Source organism: Anomaloglossus baeobatrachus, chromosome 3 (genome assembly GCF_048569485.1).
Source record: "Anomaloglossus baeobatrachus isolate aAnoBae1 chromosome 3, aAnoBae1.hap1, whole genome shotgun sequence".
Classification (NCBI taxonomy): Eukaryota; Metazoa; Chordata; class Amphibia; order Anura; family Aromobatidae; genus Anomaloglossus; species Anomaloglossus baeobatrachus.
The window spans coordinates 19,724,414-19,747,551 of record NC_134355.1 but is presented as its reverse complement, the minus strand read 5'-3'; the positions used below and the strand labels follow the sequence as shown (position 1 = coordinate 19,747,551).

The 23,138-nt window shown below is 50.0% G+C and overlaps 1 protein-coding gene across 2 annotated transcripts in view; it reads left to right on the top strand.

Moving 5' to 3' along the window:
- Positions 1-23,138, top strand: part of ALK (ALK receptor tyrosine kinase) — a 946,570-nt gene that overhangs the window by 847,799 nt on the left and 75,633 nt on the right. For both annotated transcript variants that reach the window (XM_075339043.1, XM_075339042.1), the window contains exons 17-20: positions 18,649-18,747; positions 18,838-18,990; positions 20,355-20,468; positions 22,471-22,657. In XM_075339043.1, the coding sequence (XP_075195158.1) occupies positions 18,649-18,747; positions 18,838-18,990; positions 20,355-20,468; positions 22,471-22,657 (553 nt within the window). The remainder of the gene's footprint in view (positions 1-18,648; positions 18,748-18,837; positions 18,991-20,354; positions 20,469-22,470; positions 22,658-23,138) is intronic.

Sequence of the window (23,138 nt, the reverse complement as noted above, 5' to 3'; positions counted from 1 at the left end):
TCTAGTAGTGAAAGCAGCCATTGCTTTGTCCATCAGTAGTCAGCCAATTACGTATAGCCCTGATGATTGGAGGCAGCGGAGTGCTCTACATGAGAAATTGGTGACAATGGCAGACTGTGGGTTTTCCCCGGTCATCACCTACCATTTGGTGAACAGCCGTGGAGATCACGTGAGTATCCACCATTATATATGTACAGCTGGTATAACCTGGGCATCTCCTGTATATAATTATATATGTACAGCCGGTATAACCTGGACATCTCCTGTATATAATTATATATGTACAGCTGGTATAACCTGGGCATCTCCTGTATATAATTATATATGTACAGCTGGTATAACCTGGGCATCTCCTGTATATAATTATATATATACAGCTGGTGTAACCTGGGCATCTCCTGTATATAATTATATATGTACAGCTGGTATAACCTGGACATCTCCTGTATATAATTATATATGTACAGCTGGTATAACCTGGGCATCTCCTGTATATAATTATATATGTACAGCCGGTATAACCTGGGCATCTCCTGTATATAATTATATATGTACAGCCGGTATATCCTGGGCATCTCCTCTATATAATTATATATGTACAGCCGGTATAACCTGGACATCTCCTGTATATAATTATATATGTACAGCTGGTATAACCTGGGCATCTCCTGTATATAATTATATATGTACAGCCGGTATAACCTGGGCATCTCCTGTATATAATTATATATGTATAGCTGGTATAACCTGGGCATCTCCTGTATATAATTATATATGTACAGCCGGTATAACCTGGACATCTCCTGTATATAATTATATATGTATAGCTGGTATAACCTGGGCTTCTCCTGTATATAATTATACATGTACAGCTGGTATAACCTGGACATCTCCTGTATATAATTATATATGTATAGCTGGTATAACCTGGGCATCTCCTGTATATAATTATATATGTATAGCTGGTATAACCTGGGCTTCTCCTGTATATAATTATACATGTACAGCTGGTATAACCTGGACATCTCCTGTATATAATTATATATGTATAGCTGGTATAACCTGGGCATCTCCTGTATATAATTATATATGTACAGCCGGTATAACCTGGGCATCTCCTGTATATAATTATATATGTACAGCTGGTATAACCTGGACATCTCCTGTATATAATTATATATGTACAGTCGGTATAACCTGGGCATCTCCTGTATATAATTATATATGTACAGCTGGTATAACCTGGGTATCTCCTGTATATAATTATATATGTACAGCCGGTATAACCTGGACATCTCCTGTATATAATTATATATGTACAGCTGGTATAACCTGGGCATCTCCTGTATATAATTATATATGTACAGCTGGTATAACCTGGGCATCTCCTGTATATAATTATATATGTACAGCCGGTATAACCTGGGCATCTCCTGGATATAATTATATATGTACAGCTGGTATAACCTGGGCATCTCCTGTATATAATTATATATGTACAGCCGGTATAACCTGGGTATCTCCTGTATATAATTATATATGTACAGCTGGTATAACCTGGGCATCTCCTGTATATAATTATATATGTACAGTCGGTATAACCTGGGCATCTCCTGTATATAATTAGATACGTACAGCTGGTATAACATGTGCATCTCCTGTATATAATTATATATGTACAGCCGGTATAACCTGGGCATCTCCTGTATATAATTATATATGTACAGCTGGTATAACCTGGGCATCTCCTGTATATAATTATATATGTACAGCTGGTATAACCTGGGCATCTCCTGTATATAATTATATATGTACAGCTGGTATAACCTGGGCATCTCCTGTATATAATTATATATGTACAGCTGGTATAACCTGGGCATCTCCTGTATATAATTATATATGTACAGCTGGTATAACTTGGGCATCTCCTGTACATAATTATATATGTACAGCTGGTATAACCCGGGCATCTCCTGTATATAATTATATATGTACAGCTGGTATAACCTGGGCATCTCCTGTATATAATTATATATGTACAGCTGGTATAACGTGGGCATCTCCTGTATATAATTATATATGTACAGCTGGTATAACCTGGACATCTCCTGTATATAATTATATATCTACAGCTGGTATAACATGTGCATCTCCTGTATATAATTATATATGTACAGCCGGTATAACCTGGGCATCTCCTGTATAGAATTATATATGTACAGCTGGTATAACCTGGGCATCTCCTGTATATAATTATATATGTACAGCCGGTATAACCCGGGCATCTCCTGTATATAATTATATATGTACAGCCGGTATAACCTGGGCATCTCCTGTATATAATTATATATGTACAGCTGGTATAACCTGGGCATCTCCTGTATATAATTATATATGTACAGCTGGTATAACCTGGGCATCTCCTGTATATAATTATATATGTACAGCCGGTATAACCCGGGCATCTCCTGTATATAATTATATATGTACAGCCGGTATAACCTGGGCATCTCCTGTATATAATTATATATGTACAGCTGGTATAACCTGGGTGTCACGAACCACCGGGGGGGTCACTCAGAAATCCCCCGCGCTGGCTACCAGTACGTCACAATCGGGGGGTAACAAGTGGGGGTCACCCCTCCTTTATACCTCCCGACCGACAGACAGAGCACGTGACGCGCTCTCTAGCGCCCCTCTTATAGTCAGGCCAATTATGGAATTGCCCGACAATAAGCAAGGAGGCCGCTATACTACTTATGCCGATTATTGAAGGGTCCCCGGTGAGAGTAGGGTATATATTCCCCCTACCTCCGCGGGCGGAATATTTAAAATCTCCCCGAATCTCACTGGCCTCCCCACAATAATCCTTGGCACAAACTCGCTGCCACCAACCGCTTCACGGTAACTATTAGCCGAACACACAGACGTGGGATTCAAGATCGAGATAACAGAACAGCCCAAGATTAATTATATAATTTAATCAGCCTAAAGCACACTAGAAACTACAATATATACAATAGGAGATCTACAGAATATACATATGTCAGAGTACAGTTACAGATAAAGCATGGTTTACAAACAGGCATACACAGTTCCAGCAGTTACCTTGTGCGTCTGGCCACAGGGGGGCGCTGTAGACCAGGTTTCTAGGATCCTTCCCACAGATGTTTCCTACACGTGACCCCCGGCGAAAGAACCCTGGAAAATGGCCGAAGTAGGGTTATCAACCTGGGCAAATCCAGGTCCCCTCCTACCTTAGTGACCTCAGAGGGAGCACTGCTCCACCCCTGGCTGGAGTTATGGACAATATCCACAACATGGAATATGGGCCATAACTTTGCCTGGGAGCGTCGTAGGCGGACGCCAACGCTCTCATTGTGACAGTTATGAATTTAGCTACAGAACGAGAGGACTCATGACTTGTCTACTAGTTCCCCATTGGCTGATATCACGCCTGGGGTACTTCCCAATGTCCTACTCCCATAAAAAAGGTGTGCCAGCATCGTCCGCATGCAGAGACACCATTTTTATGGTTGCCATATTTATCGGAAATATGGCTTGCGAGATATGAACCATATTTTCCTGGAGTCGTTCTGTCTGGATACTTCCAAGCTTGCTAATTAGATAGCAGCCCCTACCACAGGGTCACGGCAGGGAGTCATCCTGTGTCCATTGTTCCCACATCATCTAATCTCCATATCACAGGAGATGGCCGTTGGAGGTGTAAAGCTGGTGTCACACTAAACGACAGCGACAACGACGTCGCTGTTACGTCACCATTTTCGGTGACGTAACAGCGACCTTGTAAGTCGCTGTTATGATCGCTGCTTAGCTGTCAAACACAGCAGAAGCAGCGATCATAAGGTCGCTGTGCTACATGTTCAGAGAGCAGGGAGCCGCGCTTAGCGCTGGCTCCTTGCTCTCCTGCAGCACACATCGGGTTAATTAACCCGATGTGTGCTGCAGCTACATGTCACAGTTCAGAGAGCAGGGAGCCGCGCTTAGCGCTGGCTCCTTGCTCTCCTGCAGCACACATCGGGTTAATTAACCCGATGTGTGCTGCAGCTACATGTCACAGTTCAGAGAGCAGGGAGCCGCGCACACTGCTTAGCGCTGGCTCCTTGCTCTCCTTGCTACAGTATGCATCGGGTTAATTACCCGATGCATACTGCAGCCACATGTCACAGTGCAGGAGCCGGCACTGGCAGCAAGAGCGGAGGCTGGTAACCAGCGTAAACATCGGGTAACCAGGGAAAGGTCTTCCCTTGGTTACCCGATGTTTACGCTGGTTACAGCTTACCGCAGCTGCCAGTGCCGGCTCCTGATCGCTTCATTTCGTCGCTCTCTCGCTGTCACACACAGCGATGTGTGTGTCACAGCGGGAGAGTGACGACCAAAAAATGAAGCTGGACATTCAGCAACGACCGGCGACCTCACAGCAGGGGCCAGGTCGTTGCTGGATGTCACACACAGCGACAGCGACGGGACGTCGCTGCAACGTCACAGAAAATGGTGACGTAGCAGCGACGTCGTTGTCGTCGTCGTTATGTGTGACACCAGCTTTAGTGGAACACAGACCAGTTCCTTTGACACCTATCTGCTAAACAAACCGTTTATCCCTGTGGTAAATTTTCTGATTGAAGGAGTTGTGTGAAGGAAAGGGGGGGTGACACCAGGAGAGGGCTTCCTGACATAACTTGAATATCATGATTTATCGTCATATCTCCGGATTTACCTCACACCTCCCCCCTTTTGAGGGCGCTAGGGGGCAGCACACTCCGGTGTTCCCCCGTGCGCCCGTCCGCGACCTCTCCTTGTCGGGACAGCCCGTCTGCGTTACCGTGGTCCCGGCCCCTTTTGTGGCGAATGGTGAAGTTGTATTGCTGGAGCGCAAGGCTCCATCGCAACAATCGCCCATTCGTCCCAGAGACGGTGTGCAACCAGCTGAGGGGATTGTGGTCCGTCTCCACGATGAAGTGGCGCCCGTATAGATAGGGTTGCAGACGCTGCAGGGCCCACACTATGGCCAGGCACTCCTTTTCCATCGTGGAATAGGCAACTTCCCTTGGTAACAGCTTCCTGCTCAGGTACAAGACTGGGTGCTCTTGGCTCGCAGAGTCCACCTGGCTGAGCACCGCACCGAGGCCGAAGTCACTGGCGTCGGTCTGTACTACAAACGGCCGCGTGAAGTCGGCTGCCTGTAGCACGGGCGGGCTGGACAGGGCGTCCTTTAGGGCCCGGAAGGCTGTCTCGCAGTCCACTGTCCAATCGACTGCATAGGGCAGCTTCTTCTTGGTGAGGTCCGTCAAGGGCTTTGCCAGGCTACTATAGCATGGAACAAACCTCCTATAGTACCCAGCGGTCCCCAAGAAGGACATCACCTGCTTCTTGGTCCTGGGGGTGGGCCAGGATGCGATGGCTTCCACTTTCTCAGGCTCGGGCTTCAGTGTTCTCCCGCCTACCCGGTGACCGAGGTACTGGACCTCGCTCATGGCCAGCTGACACTTTCCCGGCTTGATGGTCAAACCTGCCTGGTGGATCCGCCTGAGCACCTGTGCTAGATGCTCTAGGTGATCTTCCCAGGTGGGACTGAAGACGGCAATGTCATCCAGGTACGCGGCCGCGTACCCTTCAAGTCCCTTGAGCAGGGTGTTGACCATCCGCTGGAAGGTGGCAGGGGCATTCCTCATCCCGAATGGCATCACCGTGGACTCGTACAGTCCAAATGGGGTAATAAAGGCAGAGCGTTCCCTGGCCTTGCGAGTCAGGGGGATCTGCCAATATCCCCGGCTCAGATCCATGATGGTCAGGTACTGAGCCCCGGCCAACTGATCGAGCAGGTCATCGATGCGTGGCATTGGGTACGCATCGGCGACTGTGACAGCATTGAGCCCCCTGTAGTCCACGCAGAACCGAGTGGTTCGGTCCTTCTTAGGGACGAGGACTACAGGCGAGGCCCAAGCGCTGTTGGATGCCTGGATCACCCCCAGCTTCAGCATCTCGTCAATCTCCTGGCGCATGTGTTGCTGCACCTCCAGGGAAACCCGATATGCTGAACGCCGGATCGGGGGATGATCCCCAGTGTCCACGTGATGGACAGCCAAGTCAGTCCTTCCGGGCTGGTTGGTAAACAACCCCCGGAAGGGGTGTAGGGTGGCCCACAGCTGGGACCGTTGGTCCTCCAAGAGCTGGTGGCCAACCTCCACATCCTCAATGGATCCGCCTGCCCTAACCTGGGCTAGCATATCCAAGAGGGTTTCCGCTTCTCCCTCCTCGGGCAGGTTGCACACGGGGAGCGCACATGCCTCCCGCTCATGATGTGCCTTCATCATGTTCACATGGAAGGGCTTCCGCCTTCCACGGGCAGGGTCCAGGGTGACCAGGTACGTTACAGGGTTGAGCTGCTGGTACACGAGGTATGGGCCTTCCCAGGCTGCCTGAAGCTTGTCCTGTGGTACGGGGACCAGTACCCACACCTTTTGACCCACTTGGTAGGTCCTCTCACAAGCGTTCTGGTCGTACCAACGCTTCTGATCGGCCTGGGCTTGAGCCATATTGTCGTGTACCAGTTGCGTCAAGGCCTGCATTTTGTCCCGGAAGCGCATGACATACTCGATAACCGACACTCCAGGGGTGGCCAAATCCCCTTCCCAAGCCTCTTTCACCAGAGCCAGGGGGCCCCGCACACGTCGCCCGTACAGGAGCTCAAACGGTGAGAATCCTGTTGAGGCCTGTGGAACCTCCCGGTAAGCAAATAACAGGTGTGGGAGATACCGCTCCCAGTCACGCCCGTGGGAGTCGACCAACATCTTAAGCATCTGCTTTAAGGTGCCATTGAACCGCTCGCACAGGCCATTAGTCTGTGGATGGTACGGGCTGGCCACCAGATGTCGCACCTGGACCTGCTTACAGAGGGCCTCCATCAGCTGGGACATGAATTGGGTCCCCCGGTCAGTGAGCATTTCCTGGGGAAAACCCACTCGGGAGAAAATCTCCAGCAATGCGGTGGCCACCTTGTCAGCCCGAATGGACGACAAGGCCACTGTTTCTGGGTACCGGGTGGCATAGTCCACTACCGTTAGTATGAAGTGTTTCCCGGAGCTGCTGGGGATGGCCAGCGGGCCGACCAGATCCACAGCCACCCTCCTGAAAGGCTCATCGATGATTGGCAGAGATACCAGTGGGGCTTTGGGGTGTGGCCCCGCCTTCCCCACTCTCTGACAGGTTTCACACGAACGGCAGTAGGCAGCCACATCGGCCCCCATTTTTGGCCAGTAGAAATGCTGGTTTAACCTGGCCTTGGTCTTAGCGATCCCTAGGTGTCCGGCCATCGGAATCTCATGTGCGATCCGCAACAACTCCGTCCGGAACGGATAGGGTACCACTAACTGTCGGTCCCTGGGCCACGCCTCCGGTGAACCCTGCTGGACCGTGACCCGGTACAGCCGTCCTTGGTCCCAGACCACTCGCTCCGGGTCCGAGTCCGAGGGAGGCTGTGCCGCCTGCACCTTTAGAGCTTTCAGGCTGTCGTCAGCTTCTAACGCTGCCTGAAACCCCTGACTAGATGTGGCCAGAATCGACGAGACTGTCACATCTTCGGTCAGTACCCCGGGACCTGTGTCCTGGCCTCCACCTGACTCGGCTGCCACTTGGTCAGAAGGGGAAGAGCTATCGGACCTCCGGGAGGCCCCTTGGCTTCCAGCACTCCCACTGCGGGTGACAGCGGCCACAGCCGCTGCGACCGTGGGTCGTGCCTGCTCCTCCTCCGTTCCTGACCAAGTCGCCGGTTCAGGCAGACCTACCTGGCTTCCTGACACCCCGGTTGTGGGGGAACCCTGCACCGAGATCTTACCTGGGAGCACTTCCGCTCCGGGACCGGCCCCAATCTCACCTGCCTGTTCCCCCCCTGCAGCAACAGAACCCCGCTGTGAAATCTCTGGGGACCCCACATTTGCTGTGGTAGCCCCCACCCCACACACTGGTCCTCCCCCTGCAGCACCCTGCTCTCTGCTTATCCCTGCAGAGGGCAACAGATCCCAGCTCACAGGCTGATTACTTGTAGAGGCATTGTCACACCTTTCTCTGACCCCCTCCCCTCCTGTCACAGCTGCAGCTGAGTGTGTGTCTATGGTGTCTATGCAAGCAGAAAAATCAGAGTTCACTCCCTCCTCCCTTACATCATTCATAGATAACACATTAACATTGTCCGGAGGCCTGTCAGTACTGGCTGAAGGTTCAGCCCTTGGGGGGGGCCCAAACTGGGAGGTTATCTGCCCCAAATCTGTCCCAAGTAGCACGTTTGCAGGGATCCGATCAGTTACCCCCACCTCTCTCACCCCTCGCCCTGCGCCCCAGTCCACATAAATGCCAGCAACAGGCAGCGCCGGGTCAATGCCTCCAATCCCGGAGACAGCGAGGGTTTTTCCAGGGATCAAGTCTTGGGGGGACACCATCTCAGGCCGCACCAGAGTCACCTCCGAGGCGCTGTCTCGCAGTCCTATGGTCACAGACCGGCCGACGGTGACAGGTTGGAAGCTGTCCAGGGACCTACCACCACCCCCACCCACACAATACACCTTGGGCGGCCCTTGGGACGGGGACGGAGCTGGGGCCTTGGGACGCTGAGGGCACATGGCCTTGAAGTGTCCCGGTAGGTTGCACTGGTGTCACCGTCTTGGCTCTGCCACGGGCCTGGAGAGGGGAGTTGAGGGGGACACCCCCTGCAGTCTAGGGGCAGGTGGGGCAGTCGTAGAATTCATCTTACCCCCTCTCCAGGTGCTGCTGGTGGCTGCTCTCCTGGCCTCAGGAGCCCGATTGTTGGTGTAGTCATCGGCCAGGGCAGCTGTAGCCGTGGACCCCTTTGGCTTCTGGTCTCGGATGAACTGGCGGAGATCCTCAGGGCAGTTCCACAAGAGTTGCTCCGTGATGAACAAGTCCAGGATCTCCGGTCCGGTGGAAAGCTGCAGGCCTTGGGTCCAGTGGTCGGCAGCTCGGGCAAGTGCCCGCCGGTGGTCAGCCCAGGAGTCCTTTGGTCCCTTTTGCAGGGTCCGGAACTTCTTGCGGTAGGACTCCGGAGTGAGGTTGTACTGTTGGATCAGGGCCCGCTTGATGGTGTCGTAGCCCTGATCTGCCTCAGCAGGCAAGTCCCCAAGGATTTCCAGGGCCTTACCCCTTAAACGGGGGGTCAGGTATTTGGCCCACTGGTCCTTGTCCAGATGGTGCTGCAGGCAAGTCCGTTCAAAAGCAGTCAGGAAAGAGTCCAAGTCTCCATCCTTCTCCAGCACTGGAAAGTCCTCAACACGGACCTTTGGAAGTTTGGTGTCTTGGAGGTCACGTGTGGCTGATGAGGGCTGGAGCTTGGCTAGCTGCAGCTGGTAGTCACGCTCTGCCTGGCGCTCTCGCTCTTTACGCGCTGCCTGCCGCTCCGCAGCCTCAGCCTCACACGCTGCCCTGCGCTCCGCAGCTTCACGTTCTGCCCTGCGCTCTGCCATGAGTTCCTTGTAGCCCTCCCGGTCTCCAGCCTGGAGTAGGGCCATAGCCATTTGAAGAAGGCTATCCGAGCCTCCCAGGCTCGGTGAAATGGCACGTGGTGATCTGCGGCCCGCTGCGGAGCCTGGTGATTCACTGTCCATTTCAGAGCGGAGGGCTGGCATCTGGCTCGTTGAGGACCCTTGGGCGAGCTCCTCCTCATTTTGTCCAGCAGTGCCAGGTTGTGCGATGTCCTCTGCAGAGCTCTTCTCTGGCGTCTGGCTCCTGGAGGACTCGTGGACAACCTCCTCATCGTCTCTGGCCTGAGCATCGGCCATTCCTTTGGCTTTGCTCCTGGTGCTCTCAGCCATTGTTGCAGACTTTGGTCACTGACACAGAACTGACACCTGATGTGCCCACACACCTTACAGTATCTGCACTCTGACACTCTAGTGTTGAGCTAGTCTGAAGACCCCAGCAGCCACAGCTGCTGCAGGCAGTCTTTAGTGTCTGGGAGTATGGGTCTCACACTCACACACACTATTATCTCGATCCCACCGCTTGCCACCAATATGTCACGAACCACCGGGGGGGTCACTCAGAAATCCCCCGCGCTGGCTACCAGTACGTCACAATCGGGGGGTAACAAGTGGGGGTCACCCCTCCTTTATACCTCCCGACCGACAGACAGAGCACGTGACGCGCTCTCTAGCGCCCCTCTTATAGTCAGGCCAATTATGGAATTGCCCGACAATAAGCAAGGAGGCCGCTATACTACTTATGCCGATTATTGAAGGGTCCCCGGTGAGAGTAGGGTATATATTCCCCCTACCTCCGCGGGCGGAATATATAAAATCTCCCCGAATCTCACTGGCCTCCCCACAATAATCCTTGGCACAAACTCGCTGCCACCAACCGCTTCACGGTAACTATTAGCCGAACACACAGACGTGGGATTCAAGATCGAGATAACAGAACAGCCCAAGATTAATTATATAATTTAATCAGCCTAAAGCACACTAGAAACTACAATATATACAATAGGAGATCTACAGAATATACATATGTCAGAGTACAGTTACAGATAAAGCATGGTTTACAAACAGGCATACACAGTTCCAGCAGTTACCTTGTGCGTCTGGCCACAGGGGGGCGCTGTAGACCAGGTTTCTAGGATCCTTCCCACAGATGTTTCCTACACGTGACCCCCGGCGAAAGAACCCTGGAAAATGGCCGAAGTAGGGTTATCAACCTGGGCAAATCCAGGTCCCCTCCTACCTTAGTGACCTCAGAGGGAGCACTGCTCCACCCCTGGCTGGAGTTATGGACAATATCCACAACATGGAATATGGGCCATAACTTTGCCTGGGAGCGTCGTAGGCGGACGCCAACGCTCTCATTGTGACAGTTATGAATTTAGCTACAGAACGAGAGGACTCATGACTTGTCTACTAGTTCCCCATTGGCTGATATCACGCCTGGGGTACTTCCCAATGTCCTACTCCCATAAAAAAGGTGTGCCAGCATCGTCCGCATGCAGAGACACCATTTTTATGGTTGCCATATTTATCGGAAATATGGCTTGCGAGATATGAACCATATTTTCCTGGAGTCGTTCTGTCTGGATACTTCCAAGCTTGCTAATTAGATAGCAGCCCCTACCACAGGGTCACGGCCGGGAGTCATCCTTTGTCCATTGTTCCCACATCATCTAATCTCCATATCACAGGAGATGGCCGTTGGAGGTGTAAGTGGAACACAGACCAGTTCCTTTGACACCTATCTGCTAAACAAACCGTTTATCCCTGTGGTAAATTTTCTGATTGAAGGAGTTGTGTGAAGGAAAGGGGGGTGACACCAGGAGAGGGCTTCCTGACATAACTTGAATATCATGATTTATCGTCATATCTCCGGATTTACCTCACACTGGGCATCTCCTGTATATAATTATATATGTACAGCTGGTATAACCTGGGCATCTCCTGTATATAATTATATATGTACAGCTGATATAACCTGGGCATCTCCTATATATAATTATATATGTACAGCCGGTATAACCTGGGCATCTCCTGCATATAATTATATATGTACAGCTGGTATAACCTGGGTATCTCCTGTATATAATTATATATGTACAGCTGGTATAACATGTGCATCTCCTGTATATAATTATATATGTACAGCTGGTATAACATGTGCATCTCCTGTATATAATTATATATGTACAGCCGGTATAACCTGGGCATCTCCTGTATATAATTATACATGTACAGCTGGTATAACCTGGGCATCTCCTGTATATAATTATATATGTACAGCTGGTATAATCTGGGCATCTCCTGTATATAATTATATATATACAGCTGCTATAACCTGGGTGTAATTCTATAGCTTTGGTATAACCTGGGTATAATTCTATAGCTTTGGTATAACCTGGGTATAATTCTACAGCTTTGGTATAACCTGGGTATAATTCTACAGCTTTGGTATAACCTGGGTATAATTCTACAGCTTTGGTATAACCTGGGTATAATTCTACAGCTTTGGTATAACCTGGGTATAATTCTACAGCTTTGGTATAACCTGGGTATAATTCTATAGCTTTGGTATAACCTGGGTATAATTCTATAGCTTTGGTATAACCTGGGTATAATTCTATAGCTTTGGTATAACCTGGGTATAATTCTATAGCTTTGGTATAACCTGGGTATAATTCTATAGCTTTGGTATAACCTGGGTGTAATTCTACAGCTTTGGTATAACCTGGGTATAATTCTACAGCTTTGGTATAACCTGGGTATAATTCTACAGCTTTGGTATAACCTGGGTATAATTCTATAGCTTTGGTATAACCTGGGTATAATTCTACAGCTTTGGTATAACCTGGGTATAATTCTACAGCTTTGGTATAACCTGGGTATAATTCTATAGCTTTGGTATAACCTGGGTATAATTCTATAGCTTTGGTATAACCTGGGTATAATTCTACAGCTTTGGTATAAGCTGGGTATAATTCTATAGCTTTGGTATAACCTGGGTATAATTCTACAGCTTTGGTATAAGCTGGGTGTTTTCCGGTGCAGGTTGCACAGTGTATGGTGTGATGTTGGTGGCAGGTGCAGGATGAAGGTGACTTGTTTCGGGGCGGATGAGATGAATGGCTTTTCTTTATTGCAGTCGCTGGATTTGTGGTAATGTATTGGAGCACATTATCCTGTCTGTATCTGCATTATTTAGTGATTTATTTCCACACTCGGGAATTTCCGCAGCGTTTTTAGCTTTCAGGTACCGCAGGACTGTGCTGAGGTCACGGAAAACCTAACAGGAGACTCACATTTATTCACAGCCATGAATCAGAGGAAAGCTGGAGAATCTTCCATGATGCGGTGCGGACAGTGTGCCGTGCTGTGGAGCTGCGCTGGGGGCACCTTAATGGGCGATCCCCAAAGTCACGTTATCCCCAGTGTGTAGGATAATGGGTAACTTGCTGATTGCTGGGGCCCTGACAGGTGGGACCCCAGATATCCGGAGATGGGGGCTCAGCACCCTTGTGTACAGTGAAGCAGAGACGCACATGCTCAGCTGCGCAGCATAAGCATGGTCACCGCCAGAGGATTGTGGGGGTCCCAGCGATCAAACCCCCAGCGACCAATAAGTTATCCCCTATGCTGACAATATGATTTTGGGAATAACCCTTTCAGTGTCATTGGAATCAACACTTTATCTTCTACTCGAGTTTTTTTAACGGGCCTCATGAACGTTTTTTTGCTGCAAAAGTGGATCCTGTTTTTGCAAAGAGAAACGCATGTTATGTTACAGGATCCTGTCACTTGAGGTTTATGGGCGGGCATTGGAGTCATGTGATCGGGAGTGAGGGGAACTGAACGTGACAGACTGGAAATTCAGCAGCTCGGGGCAAAAGAGAGAGAAGAGAGGAAAAGAGAGGAGAGGAGACGAGAGGAGAGAGAGGAGAAAGGAAAAGAGAGGAGAGAGAGAGGGGAGTGAGCAGAGAGGAGAGAGAGAAGAAAGGAGAGAGCAAAGAGAAGAAGAGAGGGGAGAGAAGAGAGGAGAGGGGAGAGAAGATAGCAGAGAGAAGAGAGGAGAGAGAGAGAAGAGAGAGGAAAAAAGAGGAGAGGAGGAGAGAAGAGAGAAGAAAGGAGAGAGAGGAGAGGAGAGAGAAGAAAGGATAGAGAAGAAAGGAGAGAGAGAGAGGAGGACAGGAGAAAAGAGAGGAGAGAGGAAAAGAGAGGAGAGAAGAGGGGAGAGAGAGGAGAAAGGAAGAGAGAGGAGAGAGAGGGGAAAGAGCAGAGAGGAGAGAGGAGGAGAGAGAGGAGTACAGACGAGAGACAAGAGAGAGGGGAGGAGAAAGGAGTAGAGAGGAGAGATCAGAGAGGAGAGAGGAAAAGAGAGGAGAGGAGAGAGAGGGAAGGAGAGGAGAGAGAGGAGAAAGGAAGAGAGAGGAGAGAGAGAGAGAGGGGAGAGAGGAGAGAGGAGGAGAGAGAGAAGAGAGGAGAGGAGGAGAGAGAGAAGAAAGGAGAGAGCAGGGGAAGAGAGGGGAGAGGAGAGGGGAGAGAAGATAGCAGAGAGGACAGAGAGGAGAGAGGAGAAGAGAGAGAGGAGACAAAAGAGAGAGGAGAGAAGAGAGCAGAAAGGAGAGAGAGAGGGGAGAGAGAGGAGGAGAGAAGAGAGAAGAAAGGAGAGAGAGGAGAGGAGAAAAGAGGAGAGAGAAGAAAGAAGAGAGGAGAGAGGGGAGAGGAGAGAGAAGGGAGCAGAGAGGAGAGAGGCAAAGAGAGGAGACAGAGAGGAGAGGGGATAGAGAGAGGGGAGGAGAGAGAGAAGAGGGGATAGAGAGAGAAAGGAGAGGAGAGAGAAAAGAGGAGAGAGAAGAGAGAGACTGATCACGCCAGGCTGGTTTCTGGCCAAACAGGATCCTGTTTATCAGCATGCCAGCGTTCACATGTGTTTGCATGCAGTATAGTCAGGATCCAGCAATTTGGAGTATTTGGACGCAGCTCAAAAACGCTACAAGTAGCGTTTTTGAAAAAAGTTAAAAAGCTGCAACTCGCTGGATCCTCACTATAACGCTCGCAAACGCATGTGAACGCATGTAGACGCGAGTCCATTGCAAATGCATTGAAATGAAAACGCATTTGCACTGGATCCGTCTTTGCGTTAAAAAACCGTTCAGGACGCATGTTAAAAAAACGTAGTGTAGCCTTACATCCAAAGTTCTGATGGTTCAATGTGAACAAACCTGGTCCTTACTGGGAGGTGTGGAGCTGGGGGGGACGTCACTGGACTGAACCTTCTTCTGGACCTCCTGGCTGGGTCCAGTCACTTTGTTACATTGTATCAGTCAGGACTCGTTGGGCTGTGTGCACACGTGGTTTTGTTGTAGATTTGTTATAAAACCTGAAGGGTTTCTTGATTCCAGCAAAGTGAATGAGAATCCTAAAGGCTCATGCACAATTTGCAGAATTTTCTCCTTGCAGATTTGGTGCAGATTTTTCAGCAGATTTCACTTATACTAATGACTGGGAAAAATCTACACCAAAAACAGTTTTGTCGCTGTTTTTTTTCCTGCCAAGAGAAGCTGAAACGGTGTAGAAATGTCCGCACCAAATATTGTTTCCCCCAAAATAAGACAAGGTCTATATAATATTTTTTGCTTTGAAAGATGCACTTGGGCTTATTTTTAGGCTATGTGCGCACTTACCGGATTTTGCCGCGGATTTTCCGCGGATTTGCTGCATGTTTCGCTGCAGAAAATGTTCATAACATCTCTGCAGTGAATCACCAGCAAATCCTATGGAGAAAAAAAATCCTGTGCGCACTGGGCGAAATTTGACAGCTGCATGTTTTGCTGTGGGAATCCCGCAGCAAAAACAAGTGCATGTCACTTCTTTTCCGCACATCACTGCGGGATTTCACTCCATTGACTCAATGTTAATCATGAAATCCCGCAGGGAATAACGCAGGCAGCAAATTCTGTGCGGTTCACTGCGTTTTCCTGCGTTATTCCCTGCGGTATTTCGCGGTTTACCTCCGGTAATGTGCATCACTTGTCTGCGGTTTTGCAGGGAAGTGATGTCATTACAGGAAGAGGAAGCCGTGCAGAGAGTAAACACAAACACACATCACAGACACACACACATCACAGACATAGAACACATAGACACAGACACATAGAACACACATAGAAAGAAAACGGAAATATAGAAAACAAAGAACGTGGGCTCCGCTGCATATTTACCATCCAGCCGAGGTAAGCACACAGCGGCGGCCCGGTATTCTCAGACTGGGGAGGGAGAGGGGCAGGGATAATGTCCCCCGCCTCACTCCCCCTCCGGCAGCCGAGAATATCAGCTGCAGCTGCCCCGGCACTGTCGGATGCATTATGCGGCAGCACCGGCGTGTCCTCGGCTCTTCTTGCCACCATGTAGCAGTGGTGGCAAGGTAATACAAGGGGTTAATGATGGTGGGGGACCACCGCCATTAACTCCAGGCTTGATCGTGGCAGCGTCTATGTGACAGCTGACATGATCAACCCGTAAGTAAAGTGAAAAAACACAGACACCGAAAAATCCTTTATTTTAAATAAAACAAACAAGCCTCATTCACCATTTTATTAACCCCTCCCAAACAAAGCTCCGGCGTAATCCACAGCTCCGACGTCCTGCGCTGCTTCCATCCAGCCGCGACTAACACACAGCGCTGAATGAAAGCAGCAGACAGCAGAGGTAATTACCGGTCATTTCCCACGGCCGGTAATGTGAACTCACTGCCGACCGTGGGAAATGCAGCGATCTGTCCTCTATCTATCCCTCTATCTATCCCTCTGTCTGTCTATCTATCCCTCTATCTATCTATCTATCTATCTATCTATCTATCTATCTATCCCTCTATCTATCTATCTATCCCTCTATCTATCCCTCTATCTATCTATCTATCTATCTATCTATCTATCTATCTATCTATCCCTCTATCTATCCCTCTATCTATCTATCCCTCTATCTATCTATCTATCTATCTATCCCTCTATCTATCCCTCTATCTATCTATCCCTCTATCTATCTATCTATCTATCTATCTATCTATCTATCTATCTATCTATCTATCCCTCTATCTATCCCTCTATCTATCCCTCTATCTATCTATCTATCTATCTATCTATCTATCTATCTATCTATCTATCTATCCCTCTATCTATCTATCCCTCTATCTATCCCTCTGTCTGTCTATCTATCTATCCCTCTATCTATCTATCTATCCCTCTATCTATCCCTCTATCTATCTATCTATCTATCCCTCTATCTATCTATCTATCCCTCTATCTATCTATCTATCTATCTATCTATCTATCTATCTATCTATCTATCTATCTATCCCTCTATCTATCTATCTATCTATCTATCTATCCCTCTATCTATCTATCTATCTATCTATCTATCTATCCCTCTATCTATCCCTCTATCTATCTATCTATCTATCTATCTATCTATCTATCCCTCTATCTATCTATCCCTCTATCTATCCCTCTGTCTGTCTATCTATCTATCCCTCTATCTATCTATCTATCCCTCTATCTATCCCTCTATCTATCTATCTATCTATCCCTCTATCTATCTATCTATCCCTCTATCTATCTATCTATCTATCTATCTATCTATCTATCTATCTATCTATCCCTCTATCTATCTATCTATCTATCTATCCCTCTATCTATCTATCTATCTATCTATCTATCTATCCCTCTATCTATCTATCTATCTATCTATCCCTCTATCTAGCTATCCCTCTATCTATCCCTCTATCTATCTATCTATCCCTCTATCTATCTATCTATCTATCTATCTATCTATCCCTCTATCTATCCCTCTGTCTGTCTATCTATCTATCCCTCTATCTATTCTTCTGTCTATCTACTATCTCAGAATTAAATGACTTTTTTTTTTTCTTTTTTTTTTCAATGTGCTTTATTGCATTGAATGCAATAAAGCACATCCCAACCCGCACGCGGCAAAAGCACGGCAATACCGCGAATAATACCGCGGTAAAACCGCGGCAAACTGCATGCGGTTTTCGGGTGCGGTTTCCCGCGGTTTTTTACTGCGGGTGCGGTAATCTTTGAGAGCATGCAGAATTTTCACAAGAAAATTCCATTTCCCAGTGCGCACATAGCCTTAGGGGATGTTTTATATTTTACCATGAGCAGCAATCCACATTTATTCGTCACATTTTGGAACATCAGCATTTTGGTTTAATCTGAGTACTGGCTCAGATGCACATTTTCTTATCTGACCTGCTATTCTCATAGTGGAGGACCCGTCCTACAGCAGTGGGTATAGACCATATTTACGAAGGGTTAAATTACCTGCTTAAATGTATTATTCCTTATGTACTGAACCCCCCCCCCCCCCCCCTAAAAGAATCGCACATACCAGACCCCAAACAATTAGAGTTGGCAAGTGAATGGACTCTCACATACAGATCTGTGTCACTGTCAGGTTCTGTGTTCTACAGAGGTTGGCTCCCCCTGGTGACTGGAAACAGTATCACTCGCGTGGAGAGATACTGGTACCCTATCTGTGTGTGAGAGCTGCAGTGCAATGCGAGGGACCTGACCGCGACACAGATCTCAATGTGAGAGCCCATCCACCATCAGCACTGGTCAACTGTAATTGTTTGCCGAGTGCAATTTTTTTTTTGGGGGGGGTCTGCTTTCTTTTGGGGGGTCTGCTTTCTTTGATGAAGAGTCCTGCTGTATATTTAATATTTTTTAAGTTTTTGGGCTGCTTGGACAATTCCTTATAGAACCACACCTATAGCTTATTTTTGGAGTAGGGCTTCTATTTTAAGCATACTTATAAAAATAGCCCTCAAAATTATACTAAGGCTTATTTTCGAGGTATGTCTTATTTTTGGGGAAACAGGGCACTGATCCTTGGATACATTATAAGAAACACTGACATTGCTGTGTATGTATGTGTTACGCTGTGAGAGGGGAGAGGGAGCTGCAGGTAAGGGGGCAGCAGCCACCCCACTGATACACCATAGAGGAGCAGAGCACCCGCTAATCACAGAGCGATACAATGTGCATTAATAGAAACGAACCAGTAAAACCCCAAATCCTACAGGAAGGTTATTCTATAAGTGTCCCATTTCTCCCGGCAGGAGGTAACGCAGCAGAAGACAACAGCCCGGATGCAGACGGGTGGGATGGGGTCTCCTACATTAGTCCCCTCGGAGTTTTGTACACCCCTCCCCTTAAAGGTAAGGATTGTTGGAGTGTGATAAGTGGGGGATACGGGAGCGGAGGGGCCGCAGTCATTGTCTCTGACCCGTTTCCTGCTCATAACTTAGTGACAGAAAGCCACGGAGAAGTGGAGATAAAGCTGAATCTGAACTGCAGCCACTGTGAAATGGACGAGTGCTACATGGACCCCGAGTCTCAGGAGCTGACGTGTCACTGCGAGCTGGGCCGGGTGCTGGCGGACGACGGGGTGTCCTGCATCGGTAAGAGCCTCTTGAATGGGTTACCGCAATGTCTGGGTATTTGTAGGGTTCCTTGTGTATCACACTGACCGCGGACCTGGAAGATGAGCTATGAGGAGCTGTTTGCAGAACGTGTCTATCGGCCCCTGTGCTGTCAGTAATGTGGAGGGAGCGGTGGTCTCCAGGTGTAAGAGGGGCCGCCCAGACGTCAACGCACCCAACCAACCAAGCCAACACCGGCTCCATCACCACAAATCTAATGCTCAGAAGCCGACGATCCTCTCCTGACGTGTGATCCAGGTCCTCGTCATCACAGTACCCACAAGCACCAGCGGGAGATCCTCTCCTGACGTGTGATCCAGGCCCTCGTCATCACAGTGCCCACAAGCACCAGCGAGCGATCCTCTCCTGATGTGTGATCCAGGTCCCCGTCATCACAGTGTCCACTAGCACAAGCGGGCGATCCTCTCCTGACGTGTGGTCCAGGCCCTCGTCATCACAGTGCCCACTAGCACCAGCGGGCGATCCTCTCCTGACGTGTGATCCAGGCCCTCGTCATCACAGTGCCCACTAGCACCAGCGGGTGATCCTCTCCTGACGTGTGATCCTCGGCCTCATCATCACAGTGCCCACAAGCACAAGCGGGCGATCGTCTCCTGACATCATCCAGGCCCTCATCATCACAGTGCCCACTAGCACAAGCGGGCGATCCTCTCCTGATGTGTGATCCAGGCCCTCATCATCACAGTGCCCACTAGCACCAGCGGGCGATCCTCTCCTGACGTGTGATCCAGGCCCTCATCCTCACAGTGCCCACTAACACCAGCGGGTGATCCTCTCCTGACGTGTGGTCCAGGCCCTCGTCATCACAGTGCCCACTAGCACCAGCGGGTGATCCTCTCCTGACGTGTGATCCTCGGCCTCATCATCACAGTGCCCACTAGCACAAGCGGGCGATCCTCTCCTGATGTGTGATCCAGGCCCTCATCATCACAGTGCCCACTTGCACCAGCGGGCGATCCTCTCCTGACGTGTGATCCAGTCCCTCATCATCACAGTGCCCACTAGCACCAGTGGGTGATCCTCTCCTGACGTGTGGTCCAGGCCCTCGTCATCACAGTGCCCACTAGCACAACCTCAGAGCACATAGTATTCCCCGATGTAACACAACAGCTGCTTAGAGGCCCTCTGACGTGGGACCTGGAGACATAGGTTGGAGCGTTTGGTCGTCTTCTCGTTGCGATTCCTTTCCTCACTCCGTTATCTCGGACCATGATGGTGACGCTGGGGTCATTATTACCAGCGATGATTTGTTTGATGTTTCTGGAATCAGAATGTTGCATAAGGAGAAATAATCCTGTGGAATTGTTGCTTTTGTTTTGCAGACGATCAGATGCAGTCGGCCCAGGAGACCCACCTGCCCCTGTCTCTGGTGCTGTCCATCGTGACCTCCGGGCTCGTGGCCGCCCTCATCCTGGCCTTCTCTGGTATCATGATCGGTGAGTTAGCAGCAAATTGCAGGAGGATAACACCCATCATTGTGTAGTCCACACGCACGGTATAGGGCTGGTAGCTCCATAGATCCGGACGAGGATCCGAGAGGACAATGGGGAGTCTAGGACAAGGGCAGAGGCAAGAGGAGTCAACAATGGTAGGAAGCAAAAAAGCCGCAGCTGCAAAACTCATCCATGGGGATCACTGCTGTGCGAGGCATGGATGGTGTCATCTATTACAGTATATACTATATACTCCTCACTTGCCGGCTCTGGTTGGCACAGTTGCTCTCCTGCTGGTTGTATAGAAACCTTCCAGTCTCCATTAGATGAAAACGACATTTATCTAAATGTGACAGATGCTCGCAGCGCTCTGGTGACTGAAGCCCGCAGCGCTCTGGTGGCAGACGCCCGTAGCGCTCTGGTGACAGACGCCTGCAGCACTCTGGTGACTGAAGCCCGCAGCACTCTGGTGACTGATGGCCACAGCGCTCCGGTGACAACCGCCTACAGCTTTCCAGTGACAACCGCCTACAGCTTTCCAGTGACAACCGCCTACAGCTTTCCAGTGACAGTAGCCCACAACGCTCCAGTGACAGCCTCCGGCAGCGCTCTGGTGACAGCCACCAGCAGCACTCTGGTGACTGAAGCCCGCAGCACTCTGGTGACTGATGGCCGCAGCGCTCCGGTGACAACCGCCTACAGCTTTCCAGTGACAACCGCCTACAGCTTTCCAGTGACAACCGCCTACAGCTTTCCAGTGACAGTAGCCCACAACGCTCCAGTGACAGCCTCCGGCAGCGCTCTGGTGACAGCCACCAGCAGCGCTCCGGTGATAGCCACCAGCAGCGCTCCTGTGATAGCCTCCAGCAGCGCTCCTGTGATAGCCACCAGCAGCGCTCCTGTGACAGCCACCAGCAGCGCTCCGGTGATAGCCACCAGCAGCGCTCCGGTGATAGCCTCCAGCAGCGCTCCGGTGATAGCCTCCAGCAGCGCTCCTGTGATAGCCACCAGCAGCGCTCCGGTGATAGCCTCCAGCAGCGCTCCTGTGATAGCCACCAGCAGCGCTCCGGTGACAGCCACCAGCAGCGCTCCGGTGACAGCCACCAGCAGCGCTCCGGTGACAGCCACCAGCAGCGCTCCGGTGACAGCCACCAGCAGCGCTCCGGTGACAGCCTCCAGCAGCGCTCCGGTGACAGCCACCAGCAGCGCTCCGGTGACAGCCACCAGCAGCGCTCCGGTGACAGCCACCAGCAGCGCTCCGGAGACAGCCACCAGCAGCGCTCCGGAGACAGCCACCAGCAGCGCTCCGGTGACAGCCACCAGCAGCGCTCCGGTGACAGCCACCAGCAGCGCTCCGGTGACAGCCACCAGCAGCGCTCCGGTGACAGCCACCAGCAGCGCTCCGGTGACAGCCACCAGCAGCGCTCCGGTGACAGCCACCAGCAGCGCTGCGGTGATAGCCTCCAGCAGCGCTCCGGTGACAGGTTCCAGCAGCTCTCCGGTGATAGCCTCCAGCAGCGCTGTGGTGCCAGCCGCCTACAGTGCTCCGGTGATAGCCACCAGCAGCGATCCGGTGATAGCCACCAGCAGTGCTCCGGTGACAGCCTGCAGCAGTGCTCCGGTGACAGCCTCCAGCAGTGCTCCGGTGATAGCCTCCAGCAGCGCTCCGGTGACAGCAGCTCACAGCGGAATATAATGAGGTCTATGATGTCCGGACTGATAGCAGCTGGTACGGTTAGGATGGGCGAGGGCCAGGAGGATGTGCCCGTAATGTGGTACACACGTGGCTTAGATACACTATTCAGCAAAAAATGTCACACATAAGATTAGATACACAAACAGATGGTATCATACAGGCTTACCGTAGATATATGGCTCAGCTAACGGTATCACACATGATAAGCTTAGGTACATTGGCATAGGAGACATCACAGGCTTGGATACACTTTCGTAGGGCAGTAGAGATGCACCTGATACATTGTACCGCTGTCTCTCTGTATCTCAGTGTACCGCAGGAAGCACCAGGAGCTCCAGGCCATACAGATGGAGCTACAAAGCCCCGACTACAAGCTGAGCAAAGTCCGCACCTCCACCATCATGACCGATTACAACCCCAACTACTGCTTCGCTGGCAAAGTGACGTCCATCGGAGACCTGAAGGAGGTGCCGCGGAAGAACATCTCCCTGATACGGTAACGACCGATAATCATATCTAATCATCATCATCATCATCATCCCCGGCCGATATCACGGCACCGAACGGCGATCAACCACTGATCCTAATATCAATGGCAGCTCAAGTAGCCCCTTAAAGGGGAACTCCAGAGAACTATAGCATGTTATGTACTGAGGCCACATCAGATTTATTTTTTTGCTTTTTGTGGTTCTTTACCAAAAACAAAAACTAGCTTCATTCCTTCAGGAAGGAACTATTAGTAGAAAATTACAGATCATTTAATTCATTTTTTTTTCCTATAAAGTTCATTTTTAAAGTTTATTTTTTGGATATTGTAGATCTCCTACACTGATACTTCCTGTAATTCACAGCTCACTTGTCAGCTTTGCCGTATAGACTAGCACAAGTGAAGCAGAGTCGTGTCATCATCTGCTGGTTGTGTATATGTGGCGCTCTGGGCAAGCCAGGACGTCACGAGCACTACACCAACACACCCC